Source organism: Canis lupus, chromosome 24, assembly GCF_011100685.1.
Source record: "Canis lupus familiaris isolate Mischka breed German Shepherd chromosome 24, alternate assembly UU_Cfam_GSD_1.0, whole genome shotgun sequence".
NCBI classification, from domain to species: domain Eukaryota; kingdom Metazoa; phylum Chordata; class Mammalia; order Carnivora; family Canidae; genus Canis; species Canis lupus.
This window is the reverse complement of record NC_049245.1, coordinates 9,038,682-9,066,671: the sequence shown is the minus strand read 5'-3', so window position 1 is coordinate 9,066,671 and position 27,990 is coordinate 9,038,682. Positions and strand designations below refer to the sequence as shown.

Below are 27,990 nucleotides of genomic sequence, written 5' to 3'. Positions count from 1 at the left end.
TTAAAAGATTTTATTTATTTATTCATTATATATATAGAGAGATATTCATATTCATTATATATATATATATATATATATATATATAGAGAGAGAGAGAGAGAGAGAGAGAGAGAGAGAGAGGCAGAGACACAGGCAGAGGGAGAAGCAGGCTCCGTGCCCAGAGCCTGATGTGGGACTTGATCCCGGGGCTCCAAGATCGCGCCCTGGACCAAAGGCAGGCGCCAAATCGCTGAGCCACCCAGGGATCCCCTCACTCAATCAATTTAAAGAAAATTCCCTAAAGAGATTTCTGGATGTCTGATCATCTATATCTGATCTTTGAAACATTTGTCTTCACTCTTGATTGACTGACTGGGGATCTCTTAGGGAGGCTGACTCCATAGTCAGTGCCCTGGATGACAGTCCATTAGAGCCCTGTACAGGCAGTCCCTGTGGCCCAGTGGTTTAGCGCCACATCAGCCTCCCTGCATGGAGCCTGCTTCTCCCTCTGCCTGTGTCTCTGCCTCTTCCTCTCTCTCTCTTTGTGTCTGTCATGAATAAATAAATAAAATCTTAAAAAAAAAAAAAAAAAAAGCCCAGTTAGGGGCCAGTTTTGAATCTTAAGATTCTAAGTATCTCTGAAGCTGACTTAGAGTCCCAGGTTTCTTTGTTTGAAAGGTACTTATTGGGCTGGAAATCTTTCTTCCTGGCTTTGTTTTGAGTAGTGATTTACTCCTGGGCTGCAAAGGTTTTTCCTGGCTCTTCGTAGGCCTCTCTGTTTTCTCTATTTATTTGACCCTGTTTCTCCCTTGAGAATTTTTCAGTCCACTGAAATGCCTTTCTTGAGATCCTGCGGGCTGTATGATCTGCCATCTCTGTCTACTTCCTTTCTGGTAAATTTGCTTTAATAAGGATAATTTGGAACTTTACTGGCTTCTTTAGAAAACTAAAGATCTCCCCAAGGAGATCCTCTAAGATCTCCCAGTTTGGCTCCTCTAAGACCTCTCCATTCCCATTGCTTCTGATCTTCCTTCCTCTTCTTATCATCCTTGATTTTCCCTTCAGCTTCCTTAAATTCTTTGATATGTATCTCTTCAGATCCCTACCTTTGACACTCCTCTGTCCCCTCTCTGTAAGACTTTTCCCTTCCCAGTGCAGCTTCTCAACTCCTCATAGTCACTTGAACTTCAGGCTCTCTGCTCCTCATCAGGGGCTCTCAAGGGACTCAGGGACTCCCAAAAGCAACTACTTAAAGCAGAAAAGGAAGAAAAGGTACTTGAAAGCAGAATGGATGTTTTATATACTCAGGTGAGCTTTGGAGACATCCAGACAGCTGCTTGATGTCTCCTCAGTATATTTCTCACCTAAAATTTCCATCTATAGCCTCCATAAGATTACATATCAGGGCAAATGAAAAATCTTGAAAGTCTCCTCTATAAATATTGGTAAAAAACATTAGCCATCACATTGAACATGTTACCTTACATTTTCCTTCTGCTAGAAATGTAATTTGGATAAAAAATATCAAGGGGAGCATAGACCAGAGTGTACTACTGTGTTCTGACTCATGGTTAAAATTTTAGAATGAAAGTGTAAGATCTTTGTTTGTGTATATGTGTATATTATGTATATGTGATATTTTTCTATTTTTGGATGGTATTACCAAATTAATTTATAAATTCCAGTAAAGGAACTGTATTCAAATTGGTTTAGAGGTAAATGAGAACTTATACAAATTAAATATTCTTAAAACTACCAGAAAGATAGAAACTAACTCGAATATTTTGCTTTTTAAATGACTTGGGTAAATCTTTGGCAAATAAGATCATTTTAATAAAAACAACTGTATCTTCTGAGTTATCAGCAATAAGTATAATATGAGCATATATTTTGTTATACTTGGGTTTATTAGGTAAGATTGTGTTATATCTACTAGTTGTTTAGATGAACAAAATTACAAATTCAACCTAAGACCAAATGTACAAGTAAAAATTCAGTAAACATTAATTGCCTGATATCCATGACTTCTTGTATATCACATATAGCAGGAAGAGAAAAATTCATGTATTTAACTTTTTTAGATTTTTACTTTTGTGCTGCTGTGCTGTATAAATAGTTAGCAGGGAAATAACTTGAGGTAATAGTGAGCTTTGTTTAATGTTCTAATATACCTGCCTAAGAAACTTCTGAAATCTTTTTAGTACCTTATAAACTTAGGGTTAGGCTAAATTAAATTAAGTAAATGTAGATTATTTCTAAGTAAAATACTGAAACACTAATTATTAGAACATTATATTCTTTTGGCTTTTTGTATGGTACTAAATACATTTGAGTTTGTGAATAAATATGTTCTTTGGCCATACTAAAAGCTTGTACTATAAACATGTCTCTAGAAATTGAAAGATGATATATTCATAAAATTTACTAGTCTGCTATAGAATACTCACATGTGACAATTTACAATTGTCTACTTAGTCTTCTCTATAAAATAAAGTGTACTTATGGTTAAAAATGATAATATATGTAAGTGAAGCTAGTAGGAATAAAAGGGTAAAGAGAACTCCTAAAGCAAAGTCTGCAGGATGAAGGATTTTTGTTGTTATTAAGACAGAGTCATTTTGTCCTAAATCAAGATCACTGGTTATTTCAAAATGAGGAAGAGGAAAAAAAATATAATGACTTGAATAGATATGGAAAGTAATAAAAGTTTTGCAGAAGAGGATTTTCTCTATAAGTTGGCTAAAATTGAATGGACCTATTTTGTTTTTGCCTTTTTTTTTTTTTTTTTTTTTTTTAATGAGCCCATGATGTACTGATGCAAAACTAGAGTTGGGTATTCTCTTTGAAAAAAAAAAAATTTTTTTCTTGGATTATTGGTCTGTTCTTTTTTTTTTTCTTTTTAAAGATTTTACTTATTTTATTCATGAGAGACACACAGAGAGAGGCAGAGATATAGGCAGAGGGAGAAGCAGGCTCCCCAAGGAGAGCCTGATGCAGGATTCCGAGATCACACCTTGAGCCGTAGGCAGATGCTATACCACTGAACCACCCACGCGTCCCTGTTCTTTTTTATTTTTTAACTGAAGTTCAGTTTGCCAACATACAACACCCAGTGCTCATCTCATTAAGTGCCATGCTCAGTGCCCATCACCCAGTTACCCCATCCCTCCACCCACCTCTGTTCCACAACCCTTTGTTTCCTAGAGTTAGGAGGCTCTCATGGTTTATCTCCCCCTCTAATTTTTTCCCACTCAGGTCCCCTCTTTTCCCTAATAATCCCTTTCACAATTTCTTATATTCCCTGTATGAGTGAAACCATATGATGATTGTCCTTCTCCAAATGATTTATTTCACTCAGCATAATACTCTCCAGTTCCATCCACATCAAAGCAGATGGTAGGTATTCGTCCTTTCTAATGGTTGAGTAATATTCCATTGTATATACACCACATCTCTTTTATCCATTCATCTATTGAAGGACATTGAGGCCCCTTCCACCACCATTTGGCTATTGTGGACATTGCTGATATGAACATTGGGGCACAGGTATCCCGGCATTTCACTATATCTGTATCTTTGGGGTAAATACCCAGTAGTGCAGTTGCTGGGTTGTAGGGTAGCTCTATTTTTAACTTTTTGGGGAACCTCCACACTGTTTTCCAGAGTGGCTATACAGTTTGCATTCCCACCAGCAGTGCAGTAGGGTTCCACTTTCTCCACATCCTCTCCAACATTTGTGTTCCCTGTCTTGTTAATTTTTGCCATTCTCATTGGTGGGAGGTGATATCTCATTGTGGTTTTGATTTGTATTTCCCTGGTGGCAAGTGATGCGGAGCATTTTCTCATGTGTTTGTTGGCCATGTGTATGTCTTCCTCTGTGAGACATTTCTGTTCATGTCTTTTGCCCATTTCATGATTGGAATTTTTGTTTCTTGGGTGTTGAGTTTGATAAGTTCTTTATAGATCTTGGATTAGCCCATTTGCAAATATCTTCTCCCATTCTGTAGATTTTCTTTTAGTTTTGTTGACTGTGCAGAAGTTTTATATCCTGATTAAGTCCCAATAATTCATTTTTGCTTTTGTTTTCCTTGCCTTCATAGATGTATCTTGTAAGAAGTTGCTGTGGTCAAGTTCAAAAAGGGAGTTGCCTGTGTTCTCCTCTAGGATTTTGATGGAATCTTGTCTCACAATTAGATCTTTAATCCATTTTGAGTTTATCTTTGTGTATGGTGTAAGAGAATGGTCTAGTTTCATTCTTCTGCATGTGGCTGTCCAATGTTCCCAGCACTATTTATTGAAGAGATTGTCCTTTTTCCAGTGAATAGTCTTTCCTGCTTTGTTGAATATTAGTTGACCATAGAGTTGAGGGCCCATTTCTGGATTCTCTATTCTGTTCCATTGATCTATGTGTCTGTTTTTGTGCCAGTACCATAGTGTCTTGATGATCACAGCTTTGTAATACAGCTTAGAATCCGACATTGTTATGCTTCTGGCATTGGTTTTATTTTTCAATATTCCTCTGGCTATTCGGGGTCTTTTCTGATTCCATACAAGTTTTAAGATTATTTATTCCAACTCTGAAGAAAGCCCATGGTACTTTGATAGGGATTACACTGAAAGTGTAAATTGCCCTGGGTAGCATAGAGATTTTCACAATATTAATTCTTCCAATCTATGAGCATGGAATGTTTTTCCATCTCTTTGTATCTTCCTTAATTTCTTTCCTAAGTGTTCTGTAGTTTTTAGGGTATAGATCATTTACCTCTTTGGTTAGGTTTATTCCTATATCTTATGTTTTTGGGTGCAGTTGCAAATGGAATTGATTCCTTAATTTCTCTTTCTTCGGTCTCATTGTTAGTGCACAGAAATGTCAGTGATTTCTGTGCATTGATTTGTATCTTACCACGTTGCTGAATTGCTGTATGAGTTCTAGCAATGTCGGGGTAGAGTCTTTCATCTTTTCTTTCTTTTTTTTTTTTAAGATCTTATTTATTTATTCTTGAGAGAGCGAGAGAAAGAGAGAGGCAGAGACACAGGCAGAGGGAGGAGCACACTCCATGCAGGGAGCTCTCTGTTGGGACTCTATCCCGGGACTCTAGGATCACGGCCTGGGCTGAAGGCAGACACTAAACTGCTGAGCCACCCAGGTGTCCTGGCTTTTCTATATACAGTATCATGTCATCTGCAAAGAGGGAGAGTTTGACTTCTTCTTTGCCAATGTGAATGCCTTTTATTTCTTTTTGTTGCCTGATTGCTGAGGCTAGGACTTCTAATAGTATGTTGAATAGTGGTGGTGAGAGTGGACCTCTCTGTCATATTGCTGGTCTTAGGGGAAAGGCTCCCAGTGTTTCCCCAATGAGAATGATATTTGCTTTGGGCTTTTCATAGATGGCTTTTAACATGCTGAGGAATGTTCCCTCTATCCCTACACTCTGAAGAGTTTTGATCAGGAATGGATGCTGTATTTTGTCAAATGCTTTCTCTGTATCTAGTGAGAGGATCATATGGTTCTTGTGTTTTCTCTTGTTGATGTGATCTATCACGTTGATTGTTTTGAGTGTTGAACCATCCTTGCTTCCTGGGGATAAATCCCATTTGGTCATGGTGAATCATCTTCTTAATGTATTGTTGTATCCTATTGGCTAGTATCTTGTTGAGAATTTTTGCATCCATGTTCATCAGGGAAATTGGTCTATAATTCTTCTTTTTGGGGGGGTCTTTGGTTTTGGAATCAAGGTAATGCTGGCTCATAATATGAGTTTGGAATTCTTCTGTCCCTTTCTATCTTTTGGAACAGCTTTAGTAGAATAGGTATTATTTCTTCTTTAAACGTTTGATGGAATTCTCCTGGGAAGTGATCTGGCCCTGGGCTTTTGTGTCTTGGGAGGGTTTTGATGGCTGCTTGAATTTCCTTGCTGGTTATTGGCCTGTGCAGGTTTTTTATTTCTTCCTGTTCCAGATTTGGTAATTTGTACATTTCCAAAAATGCATCCATTTTTTCTAGATTGCCTAATTTGTTGGCATAATATGTTTTTAAAATAGTTTGCATTTCCTTGGTATTGGTTGTGATCTCTCCTCTTTCATTTGTGATTTTGTTAATCTGAGTCTTTTATCTTTTCTTTCTAATAAGGCTGGCTAAGGGTTTATCTATCTTATTAATTCTTTCAAAGAACCAATTCCTGGTTTTGTTGATCTGTTCTACAGTTGTTCTGATCTCTATTTCATTGGTTCTGCTTGAATCTTTATTACCTCTCTTCTTCTGCTTGATATAGGTTTTGCTTACTGTTCTTTCTCCAATTCCCTTAGGGGCGAGGTTACCTTATGTATTTGACTTTTTTCCGATTTTTTGAGGGAGGCTTGTATTGCCTGCATTCCCCTCTTAGGACTGCTTTTGCTGTATCCCAAAGATTTTGAACTATTGTATCTTCATTATCATTAGTTTCCATGACTCTTTTTAATTCTTCTCTAATTCCTGGTTGACCCTTCATCTTTTTGTAGGATGCTCTTTAACCTCCATGTGTTTGAGATTCTTCCAAATTTCTTCATGTGATTGAGTTCTAGTTTCAAAGCATTGTAGTCTGAAAATATGCAGGGTACAATCCCAATCTTTTGGTGTTAGTTGAGGCCTTATTTATGACCCCATATGTGATCTATTCTGGAGAAAGTTCCATGTGTACTAGAGAAGAATGTGTTTGGATGGAAAGTTCTGTATATGTCTGTGAAATCTATTTGGTCCAGTGTTGATCGTTTAAGGCCCTTGTTTCTTTGGTGATGTTCTGCTTAGAAGATCTGTCATTTGCTCAGAGTGCCATGTTGAAATCTCCTACTATTAGTGTATTATTATCTAAGTGTCTCCTTAATTTGGTTTTTAATTGATTGATATACTCAGTGGCTCCCACATTAGGGGCATAAATATTCATGATTGTTAGGTCTTCTTGTTGTATAGATCCTTTAAGTATGATATAGTGTCCCTCTTCATCTCTTACTACAGTCTGGTATAAACTCTAATTTATCTGATATGAGGATTTGCTACCCCAGCTTTCTTTTGAGAACCATTTGAATGGTAAATGGTTCTCCACCCTTTCATTTTCAGCCTGGAGGTGTCCTTAGGTCTAAAATGAGTCTCTTGTAGACAGCATGTAGATATGTCTTGTTTTTTTATCCAGTCCAAAACCCTGTGTCTTTTGACGGGATCATTTAGCTCATTCACGTTCAGAGTAACTATTGAAAGATATGAACTTAGTGTCATCCTAATACCTATTGAATCTCTTGTTTTTGTGGATTTTTTCTTTGGGCCTCCTCTTTATTTTACAGGATCCCTCTTAATGTTTCTTGCAGAGCCGGTCTGGTGGTCACATATTGTTTTAGTTTCTGCCTATCTTGGAAGCTCTTTATTTCTCCTTCTATTTTGAATGACAGCCTTGCTGGATAAAGTATTCTTTGCTGCATGTTCTTCTCATTTAGTATCCTGAATATATCCTGCCAGCCCTTTTCTGGCCTGCCAGGTCTCTGTGGAGAGGTCTGCTGTTAATCTGGTATTTCTCCCAATATAAGTTAAGAATCTCTTGTTTCGCACTGCTTTAAGAATTTTCTCTTTCTCTTTGAAATTTGCAAGTTTCACTATTGAATTTGGAGGTGTTGAATGGTTTCTATTGATTTTTTGGGGGAATGGTCCTCTCTGTCTCTTGGATCTGAATGTCTGTTTCCTTCCCCAGATTAGGGAAGTTCTTGTCTATGATTTATCAAATGTACTTTGTGGTCTTCTCTCTCTCTCAGCCTCTTCTGGCATCCCAATTAGATGTATATTCTTCCTTCTCAGGCTATCATTTATTTCCCTAAGTCTTTCCTCATGGTCTCTTAATTGTGTTTGTCTTTTTTTCAGCTTCCTTCCTTTCCATCAATTTTTCTTCTATGCCACTCATCCTCTCTTTCCCCTCATTAGCCCTAGCAATTAGAGTGTCCTTTTGGATTTCATGTCAAAGTTTTTTTATTTCAGCCCAATTTGATCTCAATTCTGCAGTAATGAAGTCTCTAGAGTCCTTTATGCTTTTTTCCTGAGCCACCAGTAGCTTTATAATTGTGCTTCTGAATTAACTTTCTGACATCTTATTTAAATCCATATTCTGTAACTCTGTTGTAGAGAGTACTGTTTCCAGTTCTTTCTTTTGTGGTAAATTCTTCCTTCTAGTCATTTTGTCCAGTGCAGAGTGGCTGTATGAGCAGGTGAGTCAAAAATATCAACCACAACCTAAGTACAATATACCCTAGATGAATCCGAAGAGATCAGAGACCATAAAATGAAAAAGAAGTTACAGAAGAAAATAAAAGTACCACTAAAGTGAAAAGCAAATTTTAAAACAAAGTAGTAAAAATAAAAGGCCAGAAGCCAAAAAGAAAAGAGAAAAGGAAAAGAAAAAAAAAAGTAAAGAAAAGAGGAAAAAGAGAAAAAAGAAAAAAAAAATAAGGGGGTGGCTGGAGGATTGTGGTGGTGAAAAAGTAGCAGTGGAGAGATAATGTAGAGGTCCTAGAGGGTGATCCCCTCCGTGAGTGTATTTTGTTCTGTATGTTAGAAGGTGGTCAATCCCAAATTTATATAAACTGGCAATACTTATAGAAAGTCTCAGCAATGACCACCAAAACATAAATATGATAAAAGAGGGGCAGAATAGGAATAAAGAGAGAATATAATCTCACAGAATGAACAAGCACGGTATTCCACTTGGTTCTGGGTATATTTTGGTCATGTTTTAGAAGGTATTAACTTCCAACATTGTAGAACAAAACGAGACAGAAAAAAACAAACAAAAAACAAAACAAAAACTCATATCTCATATATCTCCCAAAATTAAATTGGATGCATTGAAGGGAATCCAGATGTGAAAAATATATCTAAGACATGTAATTGTAGAAATATTAAAGTCAAAAAGAAAAAAAAAACTTAAAAAAGAAGAGCTGGTAAAATATTGTAGTTAAGGTGGGAAAAGAGAAAAATATTGGAAAATTTTAGTCTGATATAAAAATGAGTCGTAATGCAAAAAGGGAAAAAAAAAAAAAAAGGACCCTCTAGTTCTTTATTCTATTTTCCCTTGATTTTCCTTTGGTCCTGGAGCCTTCCAGAGTTGCTTGGTCAATAAACTTGGTCTTCTCTTGTTTTTCCAGCTGGTGTTCTGGGGGAGGTGTCTGCTGTGCCGATTCTAAGGTGTCTGTGCCTAGGTGGAGATGCCCCACTCTCTGCCAGGTGTCAGGCTCAGTGTGAGTTGTTTATCCTGTGAGGCCTTCCTTCCCTAGCGGCCCACCTTTCCCAGGCACAGGGTGAAACAAAGAGGAAAGACAACAATGATGGTGGCCAGATTTCCAGCTTTGGAGTCGAGCTCCCTCTTTGTAACTAATGCAGTCTCCCAGTCTGTACTGGGTTAGATGCTCCTGGGGACTGGTGCGGGTGTGCTGATCTGCACAGCTTGGGGGCACCCAGCGGCAGGAGAGAGTCCTCACTGCCCTGTGCCCTACATGCTTCCGCCAGTCCCAGGGGGAACACAGAATGCTAGCTTTGTCTTCTTGGGTGCCCTGCGATCCGGGGCCTTGTGCCACTGGACCTGCACTCCTGGGGGCCTTGTCTCCTGATGGGAACAGGGTTCAGTCACCTCTGCCCGGAGCCAGCCCGCCTAACCGACTGGCTTCTCCCAAATGTCCCGGAGTGCTGCAACACTCTGGCCCTTTACCGATATCGGACCGCAGTTTGTGGTGAGCTTTCCTCTGGGCACCCTTCCTCTTATGTTGACTCCAGGAATCTTGAGGCTTCACTGCCCCTCTTGGGATTTTGCATGATTTCCCTGCTAAGTACTTTTCCCTCTGGGAAAACTCCGTTTCGGATTTTTAAAGTTCCTGCTTCTCCAGGGCTGGGCTTTATTGTCCCAGAGGCTTTCACTGCTCTACTTTAGCATGGCTACTTGTGGTTCCCCTCCCCGACATACATACATTCATTCATTCATTCATGCCTTCCTACCTTGTTAGAAGTGAAAACTTTTCTCTCTGTAGCATTCCAGCTGTTCTCTCTTTAAATCTCAGGTTGAGGGACACCTGGATGGCTCAGTGGTTGAACACCTGCCTTTGGCTCAGGGCGTGATCCTGGGATCAGTCTGCATCCATCTCCCCACAGGGAGCCTGCTGCTTCTCCGTCTGCCTATGTCTCTGCCTCTCTCTCTGTGTCTCTCATGAATAAATAAATAAAAATCTTAAAAGAAAAATCTCAGGTCAAATTCGTAGGTGTTCAAGATGTTTTAAAAGTTATCTAGGTAAGTTTGTGGGACCAGGTGAGTTGAGGACCTCCTACTCTTCTGCCATCTTTCCCTTCTCCTCATCTTTGTTCTTATATTGTGACAGGATTTTCTTTACCTTTTAAGTAATCTACCTAGAAAACAAAGATTCTGCATTTTATCACAATAATTTTTTGCGCCTTATGTTGTCTTCATTATATTTGTGAAAATCTGAGTATTGTTTCATAATCATCTATGATCCTATTTAATCAAGGGTTCAAACCTTTTGACATTTTTGACAACTTTACAAAATGAAGTCCAAAATGAAATCTTAACTTTAAACTGAAATTGGTATTTCCCAGACAGCCCCTGGAATATCTGAAATTTCTGTTCTACTGAATACAGAATTCAGAAATAGATCTCATTATATAAGATTACTTAGTGTAATTGGTTTAATGAAATAAGAAAAGTATGTGGGTGTTTTTTCTTTGTTATTACTGTTTTAATAAATAATACTGGTGGAAAAAGAATCAATTATATGGGACTGAATGGACTAATGAAGAATGATTATGATTTTTATATTTGTTGTTTTAGAACATTGCTGTTCTTTAATGTTTTATTTAAGGAATCCCTTTTTCTCCCAGACTATCTGTAACCCATGACATTTTAGCAGATTATACTCCTGTATACACAGTAATGAAACTTTTCTCTTTTCTCCCTATGTGATCTCTCCAGAATTCAGAAACTCTATTGAGTATTCTTATTTTCATTACAATAAAATTATTTGTATAAGTTCAATCAGAATCTGTTTTATGTGTAATGGCACATAATTGGAAAATCTGATTATATAGGCTTTGACTGGAATGTCATATTTGAAATGATGCATAGAATAAGATTATCAGACAGTTTTAAGGAACTAAGGTTTGACTTTATAGAGCCAATGCTAACAAACGCCTTTTGGAAAAACCAGCTTTCTATCTTATATACAGTATTCTCAACCTTACAAATAAGTAAAGAAGGTCACTTCCTGGCAAGCCCAGGAACTTTAGGCTATTTTGGGCATCTTGAGGAGAGGAATTCATCCAAATCTATAGGAATTATAGGCTATATCTGGTGATGAGTTCTAGGTTTGGCTTCCTAGCCTCAAAAGTCTTTTAAAAATCTAATCTGAGATTCTCTACAAAAAGTTTCAGCAAAGCCAACTTGAAAGTCCCAAGTGGTCAATTACATTCTTGCTGTACTTATATAATTAGACCAAATCTAATTAGACCAGACTTATTTTGTAAACAAGATTAAAAAGGGGGGGGGTGGTGACTGGAGAGAGACATTTTATGTTTCAGTGGAAAACTGTTGTACATCCTTGGTTGTGGGTTATTAAATTCTAGTTCTGCTCATTGTCTTGCATATTTTGTCAGTTCTAGTTTCTTCCTTCAGTGTCTGGCTACATTTCTTCAAAATGTTTACAGTTTTTCTCCCCACCACCTGATTTGGCATCTTTGAGAACTAAAACTACCCTTTTCCTGAAGCCCTGCAAGCTGAAGCTGGATGATTTGGTATAAACTTCAAAGAAATCACCTCAATGGATCATGTATGGGCACCCTCCCTGTCTATGGCTATGTAGGCCATTCAGAAAGCTCAGTGGAGCACCTGATGTCATCACAGGGACATTCAAACTGCAAAAGATATTTTGTGCCCATCTTCTAGAAATCTTCTCAACTGTCTTCCCTATGGATTCAAAAACTAGGTTTCTCATCTTCTTCAACCAGTAATCTTTGTTTTTTTTTTTTTTCCCCTCATTAAATGCTTGGCTACTCATACTACCTAGCAAATGTCCTCCACTACGAAGTCTCAACTAATGGTCCTTAATGAACAAAAGGCAACCTAATGAGAAATGGACTTACAGTGATCAAAGGAAGAAAAACATGTCTTCTTTTCTTGAATAAGAGGAAGGACTGACAAGTCTTTCTCTTTAATTGAAATTTAGTCAGATTCCACTAAGCTTTTTTCTTCATTAAGTCAGATCTTTGCTAGATCTACACAGTCCAGTTTTAGTAAGATTTCTGCTAAATCAGTTTGGAGAGAATCCCCACTCTCAATATTGATCTAATTCCACATTCCCTCCCAAACCCCAGGTGATCTCTAATCACCCTAGCCTGCCTTTAGCAAGAATCCTAAGTCTGTTCAATCAGAATCTCCCACTGCTTCCAGTTTTTCTTCTTAGTAACTTTCCTTCCATTAATTCTCATTCTGCTCCTTGGTTATAAGTCCCTACTTGTTCTTGCTATATTGGGAATTGAGATTGATTCTATACTGAGATCTCTGTTCCCCAATTGCAGTAGTTCCAGAATGAAGTCTGTTTTTTTACCCTTTTAACTACTGTCTAGCTCTTTTGTTATTATTGTTTTTTGTTTGTTTTACAATATAGTATGCAATCTAGAAGAACAGTTACTATCTTTTTTTTTTTTTAAAGATTTTATTTATTTATTCATGATAGTCACAGAGAGAGAGAGAGAGAGAGGCAGAGACACAGGCAGAGGGAGAAGCGGGCTCCAAGCAGGGAGCCCGATGTGGGATTCGATCCCGGGTCTCCAGGATCGTGCCCTGGGCCAAAGGCAGGCGCCAAACCGCTGCGCCACCCAGGGATCCCGAACAGTTACTATCTTATGTGCACACTGACAGATATTTCAACTTGCAGTTGGATAAAACCAATTATGAGCAAAATGTGAGTTAGTGCTTTGTGTATGTACATATACGATGTCCATGAGGGAGCAATGCTTGACAAATTTCTATCTTATTTATTACTGAAAACCTAGGATATAGGAAAAGATACATTGGGAGTGCTGATCAAACATACTTGTGTGAAAAGGAAGGCAGTGAAATGCCATTTAAATAAAAGAAGTTAGCCTCTGGTGGTAATTTACATTGTATTTACCAAGAGTAGGTAGTGGTCAAAAGCATGCTGTTTGGTTTTGGTTTATTGCTGAAGGAAAGACTGTTAATTATTAATACTCTCAAATTATAGCTTTTAGGTACATTTATGCCTTTTTGATATACCATATGAGAAACTGGGCAGCAAGGGTAAATCTGGCTACGAGGGGAAAGGATGCTCATGGGAATTTTTAAAATGAAAGAGAAGAGATAAAAATATTTCTTCATGATGCTGATGATTCTAATAAGACCGTTTTGAGTGACTTATTTGAATGACATGTCATAGCAGTATATTTATTCAATATGTTGAATTTGCTTTAAGCTTTAGTTAAAACTCAAAATATCCCATTTTTAAAATTTGCAGATGAGAGATTAGAATTTCTTCGTGGTATAAATGGCTTAAATTTTGAGTCTTTCCAATACCATTCTTTGATAATTTCTTTACATTTGGAGAAAGAAATAACAATAAACAATGTGGTTTATTGTCACATATGTTAAGAATGAGAAAATGAGTAAGTACTTTTTAGAGCTAAATGCAATTTGAGGGAAGGATTTGAAATCTATCTAACTTTGCATCCCAGGTTGGAAAGTCAAACTTTATGTCTTCATTTGTGATATGCTTATCAATTTAATCAATGATGGAGTTCTGAAACCCATCAGTGAGGTCTTTATAATTTCTGGGTTTAAAATAGTACAAATATCCAGAATTTTTTTGACAAAGCTAACAAATATTTAATGTTGTTCAACCACCTATAATTGGGAATCAGGACTTTTGGTAAAAGTAGAAAGAATAGAAACTTATTGGATGTGGAACTCAAGGTCTTCTGGCTTAAAATCTTTGTCATTGGTCCAGGCATTGACAGCTTGATTAGAGCACAAAGTCTGATCTTTTTCACTGATGGAAATCATCATCATCATCATCATCATCATCATCATCATCATGTAATGATACATTTTTCAAAATAATATCATTTGGAAGTATTTCTTAACTACTATAGTATTCTGAATATAGATGCTAAAATAGTTTGTCACCTTTGTAAAACCTTTGTTAAAAAAACAGTAGTGTTTGTTGAGAGCTTACTATGGAGCAAATATTATTCTAAGGGTAATAAACTCATGTTAACTATGAAGGAGCCAGTTGTTTATAGACAGGCATGGAGAAAATAAATAACTTTTCAAATGTCACCCAGTTGTTAACTTGAATAGAGTTAGTCTGGTAGGAAAGTCTGTACTCTTTGCCATTATCTGGCAAAGGCAGACAATAGTGTAGGAACCTTTGAGGTGGTTTTTTATTTTGAAGTCTTCAAACATCTTTCTCTACTCTTTTAACATACAATTTTCCCATATTCTCCTCTTTTTATTATTACTGCTACTACTGCCAACACCGATGAGTATTTTGAGTAGAATCCTTTAAGGAGAGAGGTGATTACAAAGAAGAGGATGCTTTAGAGGCAGATAGAGGAAAGATCACTTTTTTGGCCACAGATCACATCCTTAGTCTTGGCCAATTTTTGCTGTGGCTGGTGGGGCCCAAAGTCAATTTAAGTGACTCATAACTTATCATTCCTCATCTCCCAATACTTCAAAATTACATGCTCATTTAAGTGTGTCTTAGTGAATTAGTAGCATTATCTTTCCCCTTGAAAGATTTGCACAGATCATAAGTACTTTAAAAAGTTTAAGTTAATATCTTTCTTAGAGGTATATTAAAAAGCTTTTTATGTATGGTAATATATTTTAAAACATTGATTTCATACAGCTGTGTTTAATGTCTTAACATCACTACTTGTTAAAAATGAATGAAACTCTTTATAATATTGCCATAAAACATTTGAAATATGTCAGGTTGTAGAATGTAACGTTTTGGTTTGTTTTCACTATACAAGCTTGTTGGCTGTTACCTGCAGAACAGAGCTTTTTCTCTTTTAAATCTAGCAGCAAGCACCCTCTAGAATGAAAGGCTAATACAATTTGATAAGAAAAGCAGTTTCACTCATTCAGATATTCTTAATCCATCTCATTTTGAGGGAGTTTGTTACTTAGAAGTAGCAAAGAGCTGAACCTACATGTTTTTGCTCTGAGTAAATTTTCTTTTCAAGGGTGACTTCAGGTAACTAGAATGAAATAGAAATAAGCTTGTTCATCGTGAAAATTTATTTTGTCTTGGTGGTCATACATCTTTTTCTTATCTTCTTATGAAACTAGTGGTACATAATTTTATTTTAAATTTTATATTTTCATAATAATAAACATTGAATTTGTTGGTCAATATAACATGTCTAAATATACTGAATGCCTATTATATATGTGCTACTACATTTGTACTGATGAATGTGTAATAATTACAGAATAAGCCACAGACCTGGTACTTATACATGTATTTCCACTTGTCTAGTATATCAGATTGTGACCCATACTGGCTCTTGTATCAAAATTGTCTTTATTAAATAAATTAAAACTATTACTATTTTTTATTACAGAAGAAAATACTCAGGAAACTTCACAGGTGAAGAAAAGTTTGAGTGGAAAAGTTTCTCTCTATAGAGGTGACATCACATTGCTAGAGGTAGATGCTATAGTCAATGCGGGTGAGTACTTGATTTTTTGTGTGATGTATTTGTTATATGAGTATTATTTTAAAATATTTTTAATAAACAGGAATATAAATATTTTAGAAAAAGATGATCTTCCTGGTAAGAAATTATCTTGTATACTTCCCTTCTGGATTAAAAACACTGAAGGTTTATTTTATGTATGTGCTACAGTTAATTTTTGAGACTAGGGCACTGGACCACTGGAAAAGTGATAGGTTGTTTCAGAAAGTTCTTCAGAGAGAACTTTAGAAACTCTATTGTTCGTTTCATGCTTGAGTTAATAATTGGCCAACATAAAAATAAATTCATCAAGCTTTTCCCTTTTTTTGAAGAGCTTGTAAAGAGATAATTGAACGCCAGAATAAAGTAAAACAGAAAGTAATTATTTCTGCGATTTCCAAATCACAGTTTTTGGTTGCTACTTTTCATTTTAGATATGAAATGCTTTAATTATTTTAACAACCAATTAAGTAATTTTTGTGTTTGAATATTGGGGAAATTAACAGTGTTATTTATGGTAGTGCTTCTATATATTTTATTATGTGGCTGTATATCAAGAAATATATAGTAGTTGAGATTCTATAAAAATAAATGTCAATAATAAGAGGATATTTAATGATTTTAATTTATGTAATTGAGGCTTTTTTCAAGTTGAAAATGACAAAAACAAATTTGGACTTAGATAAAGAGAAGCTTTATTCGAAAAGATTATTATAGTAGGGAAAAGAATATTATCTTAATAGGAGGAGGAAGAATATTGCAATAGGAAGAATCACTTCTACCATGAGATCTATAAGCATCTCAAAGATCAAATACAAAGGGGCTTTTCTCCCATAGAGAGGAGTAAACAGGGTAAAAAATCTTGGGTGTAGGGTACTGGGATGAGTTGGTGACAAGATTGGAGAGTTGATCAGGGTCAACTGAGGTCAGCTGATTCTTGGGAGGGGTCATTTGAGAGGAGTTGTTCAACTTCCATTGCTCAAGGGTGGGTCAAAGTCCAGGGCTTGGGAGAGGGGAAAAAAGCGGGACTAGAGTTTGGTCAACTCCAATTAACAGCCATTGACCAGTCAGAATGGTCAATGGAGACAAATAGTTCAGCTGATCATTTATGAGTGAAAGAATGGGAATTTGAAGAATCTGTATCTGTCTTATCATAGGTTACAAGAGATCATCCATGATTTTTATCTAAGTCATATGGGGAAGAGTAGTTCTTTGCTGTATGCTGTTTTATGGAACACAAAAAAGGTGAGGGGTAGTTTTTTTGTCAGTTTTGTTTTCCAGGAGTACAGGATTCATGTAAAGTTCAACATTGTCTCAAGGTTCCCTCTGGTGATGAAAAAATTCACACAGGATAGTAATTATATGCCTTAGTGGGTGAACAGAAGGGTCTCATGGAGAACTGGAACATTAATATAGCATAGTTTTGGTGATCCTGCAGGAAGTCTGGAAGCCTAGTCAGCTTGTTACTCCCTTTGAATTGGCTATCAGTTGCTTTGTACTGTATTTGCTTTACTATGCTTAGAGCTGTTTTTCTCTGTCTCTTCTGATGCCTCTGTAATTCCTTTCTCCTTGCTTGCCTCTCTAAAATGCAAAACTCTTCATGAGAGAGGATATGTCTCCATCATTTAATACCCACCCAATATGAATCCCTTCTTTTGGACAGAATTCTATCCTCATACCACCTCATAGGCTACAAGTCTGTCTCCTTTATAGCTAGTCTCTGTTGACTATTAATTTGTGGCCCTTGTATCAGGATGCTTTTCTCTGATCTGTGGGGCCTCTGGAGATGACATGCCCTTAGAAAGAATCTTATGGGGATCCCTGGGTTTGGCAAACCCAGCGGTTTGGCACCTGCCTTTGGCCCAGGGCGCGATCCTGGAGACCCAGGATCGAGTCGCACGTTGGGCTGCTGGTGCATGGAGCCTGCTTCTCCCTCTGCCTGTGTCTCTGCCTCTCTCTCTCTCTCTGTGTGATTATCATAAATAAATAAAAATTATAAAAAAAGAAAGAATCTTATGAACTCCTTTTCAGTACAAAGGTTTAATAACATCACTGTAGTTAAGTCAATAATGATTTATTATACACAAAATTCTATAGTCGTATGAACTTTAATTAAAAAAAATTTAAAAGCTTTTATATATAACACCACCCTTCCTGTATATTATTGTAATTTATAGCTGTTGATCCTAGTTATGCTCTGTGGAGTACAATTAATGACATGTATTTCCTTTTTAAATACCTGAAGACCTTTTCAAGAGTTTTTCTCTTTCTTGTTATTAACATTGAATTGGCTCTGTTACACACTTAATAGCAGTAATTATGGTTTTTCTTGGGTTTTGTAACTGTATACCTATGTATCTCTCCCTTAAGGCTACAGAGTAGTCTTTTCCATTATTTGTGAAACTTTCCAAATTAATGTCATGCCATTACGTTCTTAATAAACACTTGTCATTTTGCCCATATCATCAGATTTACATGTATTATTTCTCATATAATGGTTTTAAAACAGATCTTCAACTTACCTTAGAATTGCATAAGTTTTCCTTAAAATTTTATACACATACATATACATATGTTATATATACATAAATGTTATACATACATATTCATATATATATAAATTATTCTGCTATTAGAGTAAAATAGATATTTAAGGGTTTAAAAGAACTTTAAGGTCTGAATTGTTTAGAAATAATTAAGCATGTTCCTTAACAGGCTTCAAAAATGAAGCCTTGATACTGTAAAAATGAATACTTGATACTGTATATGTGTTCTATTGAACTATATGCAATTGAACCATATGCTGTAAGCATCTCTCACCAATAGTACATTCAACAATGAGGACTTGACACAGTGAATCAGTATGGCTCTGATTTTAGAAATTATTTAATCAATCAATAAATAAAAATGATTATGGGATAATTTTCATTGAAACAGAATAAAATGAAAGCATCACTATTGGAAAAACATCCCATCACTAGTTTGATTCTTGTCCTTGCCTGAATGTGTAATTTTTTCATAGCTGCCACACAGCATACAGGGGTTTGATGAATTAATATGAAGGCAGGCAGCAACTTTCGCTCACTCTCAAAAACATTTGGCACCTTTAGCTCACCTCTATGGCTGAGATTACATTATAATTCGGACATGTTCTACATCTCACAAGGACAACCTCATCAGGAAGTTCTTGGGTATATAGACAAAAGATGCCAAATGTACAGTGTAATGACTCTATTTACAGCTTTCTGCTGTGCATTTTGTTTGCCTGGTGTGTAAGTAGAAGAACAGCTGTTAATCTTTCAAGTGAACAAGGAGACATGGCAGGAGACTTCAGAGGTTCCAGACACCTCTAGTTAGAAGGGAATGAGAGTCAGTGCCCCTAGTCAAGGGTGCTAAAGCAGCCCAGAAATAATTTTCCATCAAATTTATTTTATTTGTTTATTTTTTTAGGATTTTATTTATTTATTCATGAAAGACACAGAGGAGAGAGAGAGGCAGAGACACAGGCAGAGGGAGAAACAGGCTCTAAGCAGGGAGCCTGATGTAGGACTGGATCTCAGGATCACACCTTGGGCCAAAGGCAGGCACTAAACCACCAAGCAACCCAAGGATTCCCTTCCACCAAATTTCTAAAGTTCTTTTTCCATGCCCATATTAATATTAGTATATTGGAACACCTGGACTTAACTTGCCATTAAGCTTTTTCCTAATAAAGTACTTTTTGTCCTTCCTGGATTTGTTTAAATGAGCCCCAGGATGAGCCTCTTGTGTAATTTTTATTTTTCTCTGTAGGAAATAATACATAGTTTAATAAAACAGATTTTATAAGCAGTAGGGTGTGTAGGGCAGTAGCACAAGTTTTAGAGTCAGGCAGATCCAGATTCAAATTCAGGTCCATTTTTTTGTTTAAACTTTTTATGTTGAAATGTTTATCAGAAATTGCAAAGGTAGTATAAAGAGTTCTGTGTACCTTTTATCTTCACCTGTGTAAGCCTCCCCCAATGGTGACATCATATACTAGTAGTACAGCATCAAAATCAGGAAATTGATATTGGTATATTACTATTAACCAGACTATAGACCTCATTCATTTTTCACTATTTTTTAACCTCCGTTTATGTGTATGTATAAGTCCTCTGCAGTTTTATCCATGTACAGATCTATGGTTATCACTATAATCCCAATACAGAACTGTTCGATTATCACGAAAAGACCTCTTTTAGTATGGGACTCGCCTCATTGCCCTCCTCTCCTTGTACCCCCCATTCTTCATGTCTATGGTTTTGTCATTTTAAGAATGTCATACCAATGGAATCATACAGCATCCTTTTAAACATAAAACCCTCGAGCTTCATTCAGATTGTTGCATGTGTCAGTAATTCATTTCTTTTTATTGCTGAGTAGCTCCCTTGCATGGATATACCAGAGTTGTCTAACCATCTACCCACTGAAGGACATTTGGGTTCTCTTCAGTATTTTGCCATAACCAGTAGAACTAAAAATTCATGTACAGGTTTTTGTATGTGGCAGCATATAGGCTGATTTGTTTACTGTGACTAGGTCCTCATATAATTTTGTATTAAGGCTGTTGGTCAAGGAGTTACGGTGTTTGCTAGAGTTTGGGGGAGAATACATTTATCTAACTTATGGCTCAATATTATATCATTAGAGACAATTTTACTTGTACTATAATCACAGAAAAATATTTTCTTGGTGATGTAACTGTTATTCATTTGTGGATTGTGGACTGTGAAAAAGTGGTTAACTCTCCAACTCTAGTGGTCTGTCTTTGGCCAAAGATTAATTCAGTTTGCCATAAATAGGATTTTTTAAAGTGGAAAATGAGGAAGGTTGGTTTGTTTATTTTGGTTCTTCGTGTCCCTACCCCAGCATGCCAAGGAGAGGTTCATTTACATTGTGGTTAATCATGGAGGGGTTGGAGTTGGATCAATCATTGTTTTATATGTGTCTCTCCAACTTCCTGACCAAATGACCTTTAGTAAATTATTTAACCTTTTGAGCCTTAGTAAAATATGCTTTTGAGTAAAAATGCTTTTGAGCATTGGTAAAATAGAGATAATAATCTCTCAGGGCTTCTCAGAGTTGTGAAAATCAGAAGAGATAATGTATACAAAGCACTTCACACAGTAGTGCCTCATATATAGACACACTCAGAAAGTGGTAGCTTAGTTATAATATCAGAAAACTGACTTTTTCTATGAATGTCCCAAGGCAACTATGCATGTTTTTCAAGTCTTATGCACAGATAGTTATTACTAACTAAATGGGTTTGTCCTATGTGTCCACAACTTTAGCTGTTATACTATTTACTTGAATTTTGTAGGAAAAATTGTCTAATTCTGAGCCTCTCTGTTAAATGCCTAATTTCTATGACATTGTTGGTAATTTTTATGAGCTAATGGCCTAGAAGAATCATTTTAATTTACTTTAGTGATGTGTTTTTACTGTATTAATTGTGACTGTCATAATTGTCTCAGAAATTGAGATAGTGACATGACTGGGTACCTAATAATTTAATAGCTGGGTATAACTTAATTAAAAGAAAAGTTGATATAGAATATCTGAATATCTACACAGGAAAATCAGATACTGGGATGGGAGAAATTTTGCTTTATAGAAGTTTCCTTAAATATTCATCTCTACTTCCTTAAAATGTTATTTTTATGTATTCATTTGTAAAACATAAATAAGGCATATTTGAAATTAGAGTTCAAATCTTTGAGAAAATAGGTTCATTTACTTTTAGAAATATTTTAGGATAATTGACAGCAACAGCTTGATTCAATATAAATTTCATCTCTACTAACAAAGCACTTAAGTTTTATTTTTTATTGAATTTCTGTATTATATGTTTTCTTTTAACATTTTGTTGGGCAATAATAGACACAAAAACACACACATAAGTGTACAGCTCAATGTAACTCCATCCAGATCAAAAAGCAGAACATTACCACTACCTTGGAAGAGCCCTTAGTACATCCTAATATTTTGTAGTGAATACAGGATAGTATATTTACTGTCCTGGCTTCTAGTAGCATAGATTAATTTTGCCTTTTTTGTATTTTATGTAAATGGGGCCATATGATATATATTACTCAATATTTAGCTCTTTCATCTTACCATTATATGTAAGATTGATCTATATTGTTATATACAGATATAGATCATTTGTTATTGTTACATAATATTTCATTTTGTGAATATGCCACAGTTTGTCCAACTTACTATTGATGGGCATTTAGGTAATTTCTAGTTTGGGATTATTGGTACTTTAGTGAACATTCTAATATATTTGTGTGTATGAGTTTGTGTATGTGTATTTTTGTGAATTGATATCTGTATATAGGCAAAGGGGAAAGAATTACTGTTTACCACTCTCTCCTTTCACTTCCCCTCCTATGCTATGCCAGAACCTGCTGAAAAGTTTCAAAATCATCAGTGTGGATAGCTGTCATTTGGCCAAACCTGTGGGATATATTTGAATAGACAGGTGTGGGAAGAACCATTTTGGGAATGAGATCTCAGCAGTGGCTGCAGGTTTAAGTATGAGCTTCCGGCTACAAGGATCCCTTTATGGAGTGATGGACTGAAAATAGGATTTCTAAGGGATACTGGGAAAAAGGGATTTAAATGGCTCTAACAACCATTATCATTCCCAGACAGGAAGATAAAGGATGTTAAAGATGTTAAAACTCTTGGAATAACCTACATTTTTAATAAAAATTCCTTTGATATTTCTGGGATTTTGTTCTGATGGTAGTTGTTTTTATTTTTTGTTTTTATTTTAAAATTGACAAATGTTCTAAAATGTATCTGGTATAATAAAAGGATGAGATTAGCCAAGAAATACCTGAAAAGGGAGACAAATGGCAGAGGTTAGAGGAAGAGTCAGTCACACAATCCCAAATTGAAGTAAACATATAAAAGCTGTAGTAATTAAAAAATATACATCACTATCTCACACCTTTCATGAATGTAAGTTCTATATGGCATTTAATGTAAATTAAAGTAAAACATAGAAGGAAATATAAGAGATTATGTCTCTTGCCTTTGGTGGGAAAAACCAGTCTGAATTTAATACCAAAGAAACAAACCAATAAGAAAAAGACAAAAAAAAAAAAAAAGACGAAAGAATTTGACAACATAAATATATTTGACAACATAAAAGTCATGCCATAAATATACTTGAAAAGTAAATGTCAAATTGGAAAGAAATATTAGCGACATATATGACAAAAGTTTTACTCTTGTTATAATAATAATATAAGCTTTCTTCAATTAGAAAAAGACAAATGTCTAATATAAGCTTTCTTCAATTAGAAAAAGACAAACGTCTAATAGAAAATCTGGTTAGGAATATGAGCATGAAACTTGAAAAAAAACATGGAGGGGTGCCTGGGTGACTCAGTTGGTTAAGTGTTTGACTCTCAATCTCACCTCAGGTCATGATCTCAGGGTCTGGGATTGAACCCTGCATCGGCCTCTGCACTCAGCATGGAATCTGCTTGTTCTCCTCCCTCTACTCTTCCCCTTCACTTGTGTTCTTTCTCTCTCTCTAAAGTAAATAAATAAATAAAATCTTTAAAAAATAAAAAAAATTAAAAACATGGAAATGCCTAATAAATATATGAAAAAAGTATTCAATACTATGAGGATGCAGTGAAAGAATAAATGAAAAAGAGGCTTGTGATGTGAATCATCATTTTTTATTTGTTCTTCATCCCAACATATTTTTCAAAATATTTCAACTCTTTATCACTTTTTTTTCTGATCTACATTTTTTTCTGAAAGAATTTGTGTAATCAAACTAAGACTTAAATGCTCCAAGAAATTAGAAGACAATTCTCAAAAGGAAATGATTGCCAAGGGGGATAAGATGGCTATTAAGAAATTACTCTCTGAGTTTTCTTCTTCTGTTTTTGATCTCTGCTATACTTTTAGGGGAATAACCCTAGCAATTAAATAAAACATAGTGTTCAAAGGACTTGAGAGACTAAAATTATGAAAAAGAAATATTCATAGAGAAAGTGATAGCGGCTGCTTGGGCACTTGTTCTATGTTTACAGGTATTTTGTTCTCTGAGAATTCTTCAGTGCACTTAGGAAAACTTGTGTTTTCTTTATCACACATACTGGTCAACAGGATTTTTAAAATTATATTCTTAAAAATTTTGTTGGGGTCTGATTACAGAACGAATATAGTTTAATATTTAAAATAGGGAAAATATAAAATACAAAGAAGAACAAAACATCTGTAATTTTTCATTTCAGTGGTCATGCTTCAGGTTCTTTTCGTTTCGTATATGTACTTTGAATTTTACAAAATAATGCTTAATTTTTGTTTTTTAAATATTGTGATTATTTTTATATGTTATTTTAATAGCTGCATCATACTCCATTACACACGAGGATTAATTTATTTAACTGTTCTCTCAATGTTGGAAATTTAGATTGTTACAAGTTTTTTATTGTTATAAACAGACTGTGACAAACATCCTAGCAGATAAATCTTTGTAAACATCTTAGCTCCCTTGGAATAAATTCTTGTTTTTTTTTTTTTTTTTTAAAGATTGTATTTATTTATTCATGAGAGACAGAGAGAGGCAGAGACATGGGCAGAGGAAGATGCAGGCTCCCTGCCAGGAGACGGATGCGGAACTTGATCCTAGGACCCTGAGATCATGACCTGAGCCAAAGGCAGCTGCTCAAATTCTTTGAAGTGGAATAAATTCTTTGAAGTGAAATAATGAGAGTATGGAAGTTGTAATTTTATTTATTTATTTAGTTCGTTTTTAGTTTTTAAATTTTTAATTTATGTAGCCAAATAGCTCTGTGGACAGATAAGATGAACCTGTATCTCATAAGTTCTGAGTATCTATTTAACATTAAATTTGATGAGTTTTTAAAAAAAATCTGTGCCTTAGAATTGTACTTCATTGTTTTAATTTCCATTTCCTTGAAGACAGGGTCCATACCTTTTGATATTACCTTCTGAAATAGAAAGCAGGATTTTACCTATACAATTTTATTGGTACTGATAAGGTACAAGTAACTTGCTGGTGGTAGTCAGGAGACATTGGGTGAGGTTGAGTTGGTTGCAGGCCTGAAGAGACGAGTACTGAGTGTCAAGTGAAATACCCAAGAGCTGAAGTTCAGTGCCACTGTTTCTCTTCCAGAAATTCAAGATGGTAGGGTCAGAGATAGGCACTGAAGTTTCTTAAATGAAAGAGGATTTTACTTTCAGAGTAAGTAGTACCTAGCATCTACTATAGCACTTGACACTGATGGTATGGCTTTGGTTCTTAGAGGTCACCAAGTATGGTTTCTCTGAAACTTGAAGCCTTTATTCTAGCAAGAAAATACTAGAGCCCACCCCTGGGGCTAGAATGGGTGGAGTTTCATAGGTGCCTTATGAACCAGAACATTCCCGCTTTGTGAAGAGTATTGGCATTTACTGTAAGCATCCCCAGGTTCAGAAGCTACACTAAGCTTTCTCAGTGCTACTTTCCATGTGGATTGAGCCAGGTGAACTGAGACTGTGGAGCGTAAGCACTCATGCCTATGTTAGGAGGAGTGGCAGGGGGCAAGCGGATTCTGATTCAACTGGTAGTTAACAGTAAATACAAATACTGTCTGCCGTAGCTTAATTCTTATGATTGCATGACTTATCAGAAATTGATTACAGTTTAATCTAAGTAAAAAATGAATTTTGTAATGGTGCCACATGACATTTCATGAGGCCTAGCAGCTATCTAATGCTCAAATGCAACCTTTTTTGGAATTCTCCATGCTCTTTTTCTTTTTAAAATTATACAGTAAAATTTTAATTTTTTGGTGTACACTTCTAATTAATTTTAACTGAAGGAAATGTATATTTTGTTACATATACAGGTCAACTTAATTTCTAAAAATTACTTCTTTGTGACTTCTGTGCAGCTTGTACTTGTAGACTCAAAAGCATCTGGATGATAGTCATTCCATTCTTTTGCCTCGGTGCAATTGTAGTCATTTGGCTATTTACTTAATTTTTCAATTAAGGTCTTCTTTATGTGTGCAGGGAAAGGGAAAAATGACATTGATTTCTGAATTCCAATCATTAGTTCATATAAAAACTAGGCTTCATGGTAATATTGAAGAAAATTAGTTTATTAGTATAAAGTAGACATCTTCATATTTGAATGAAATATAAATCTATTAAACTACAGTTTCAGAGAACTTACTGATTTTTATTAACCTCATGTTTAGTGAATAGTCTCTTTATGAAGTAAATTCTGTATACTTAAAAAGGAAGATGTCAATGCTTGATACTTGAGTGGGAAGAATATTCTTACTTATAACTCAGATTTCGTGCATTTTGATTGACAAATGGTTTATTGAACTTGGTGTTATATAAAGGGAGATTTTGGCTATTTTGATAAGAAAGAAAGGTTGAGAAATATTTTTCAACACTCTTAGCCAGTTTAGATTTCTCATTATAGAAGCAACAAATGTTTTACTTTAATATAGGGACAGAAATAAACATTTTATTTTGGCATATTATCAGTGTTTTTTTTTTCACTACTCCTTTCATTCTTATAACTGTTTGAAGAAACAGATTAATGGCATGAAATTTCTCAGGCTTCTTTTGACCTTGAGGTATAATCTGATTTGCTTTGTTAAGTTTTAATTTTATGACACATCACATCTTTGTTGTATCTAAAATTAAACTTCAAGGTAGAGGTATAGTTTTTCTATGTTGGGATTGTGAACAGAATAAATTACCAGAGAATTATGTTTAAATGAATGTGTAAGTATAGGAATGTTGACTAGGGTAGCAACACCTCCTCACATAAATAGCTTGTTAATGTGCAATCAGTCACTGGAGTTGCCATGAACTTGGAGCTTAATGAACAGGTGGAGAAACAGGATGAATCCCAATCCATAATGGATCTGAAAGTTTATCAGGCAATTTCACTGATCATTAATCCATTTTGCTTGGCAACTTAATTTATCGCACAGTTAGAATGTTCATCCCTTCGGTCTCCAGGTGGAAATTAATTCAGAGACATGTCCACTCCATGGGGTTTAAGAGACCTGCTTAAGCTTTGTGAGGACATTTAAAAATAAGTTATTTTAAATGCATAAAATAGTTTTCTCTTATCATTCCTTTTGTGTTTAAGTCCTTAAAATGGGTGGATGGTATTACCATTTGATAGTATATCCTGACAGTGAATTAAGGTTTATTTGTTCATGTAAGAAAATTTCTAAGTTAAATAGACAAATTGTTGATTTTAATTCATTGGTAGAATAAATAAATAAATGTGTTAAATAATCCTGTGAATATAATTCTGTCTTTACATATAGAAAAATTCTTGATCTTAATGCATTTGATAGCATCCATATCAAGAAGTAATGAGCAAAATAAATTATTTCTTTATTTTTTTAATTAATTACTTTTTTAAAAAAGATTTTATTTATTCATGAGAGACACATAGAGAGGGGCAGAGATATAGGTAGAAGGAAAAGCAGGGTCCCCACGGGGAGCCTGATGCAGAACTCGATCCCAGGACCCCAGGATCATGAGCTGAGCTAAAGGCAGATGCTCAACCACTGAGCCACCCAGGTGCCCCAAGAAATTATTTCTTTAAAGCTCAGAACTTTACGTCTTCCAAATACTTAGAAATTCTCTAATTGGATTAACTTATGGCTTATTATTTAAAAATGCCTATTAAAGCAGTGTTCTTTGACTGTAAGGAAAAAATGCAACCAGCCTCTCTTAGGTGACGCTCTCACTCTGCTTAGAATTTGCAAGGATTAGCCTCTTAATTGGGCTTGACTTAGGACCTGGCTATGGTTTAAAATAACCTCAAAGTCAGAAACACATTTTCTTCACTTTTTGAAGACATGATTTATAGGGCATAGAAAGTTAAATTGAGTATTGATCCTTGAAAAGCAGATGTGTCCTGTAAAAAAGACGGAACAAAAGAACACAATAAAAAATGATAGAATGATTGATTGTGCAAAGCCTGGGGACAGGAGCCACCTCCTCAGATGTCATCTTTTCTAGGCATCTGTAGCTCTGAGAGGGTGATAGGAATGAAGTGTTAGAGGAGATTAGTTGCACCCTAGCATGAACTGTTACATTTTATAAGAAGATTGAGGAAGGCTGGTAACAAATCATTTCTAAGAAGGAATTTGAGGAATGAGGAATAGAACACAAGATCAATAATATCTATG

General features: G+C 35.5%; 1 protein-coding gene across 4 annotated transcripts in view; it reads left to right on the top strand.

The window, feature by feature from the left end:
* Positions 1-27,990, top strand: part of MACROD2 (mono-ADP ribosylhydrolase 2) — a 2,007,046-nt gene that overhangs the window by 68,452 nt on the left and 1,910,604 nt on the right. For all 4 annotated transcript variants that reach the window (XM_038571576.1, XM_038571577.1, XM_038571579.1 and 1 more), the window contains one exon: positions 15,641-15,748. In XM_038571576.1, the coding sequence (XP_038427504.1) occupies positions 15,641-15,748 (108 nt within the window). The remainder of the gene's footprint in view (positions 1-15,640; positions 15,749-27,990) is intronic.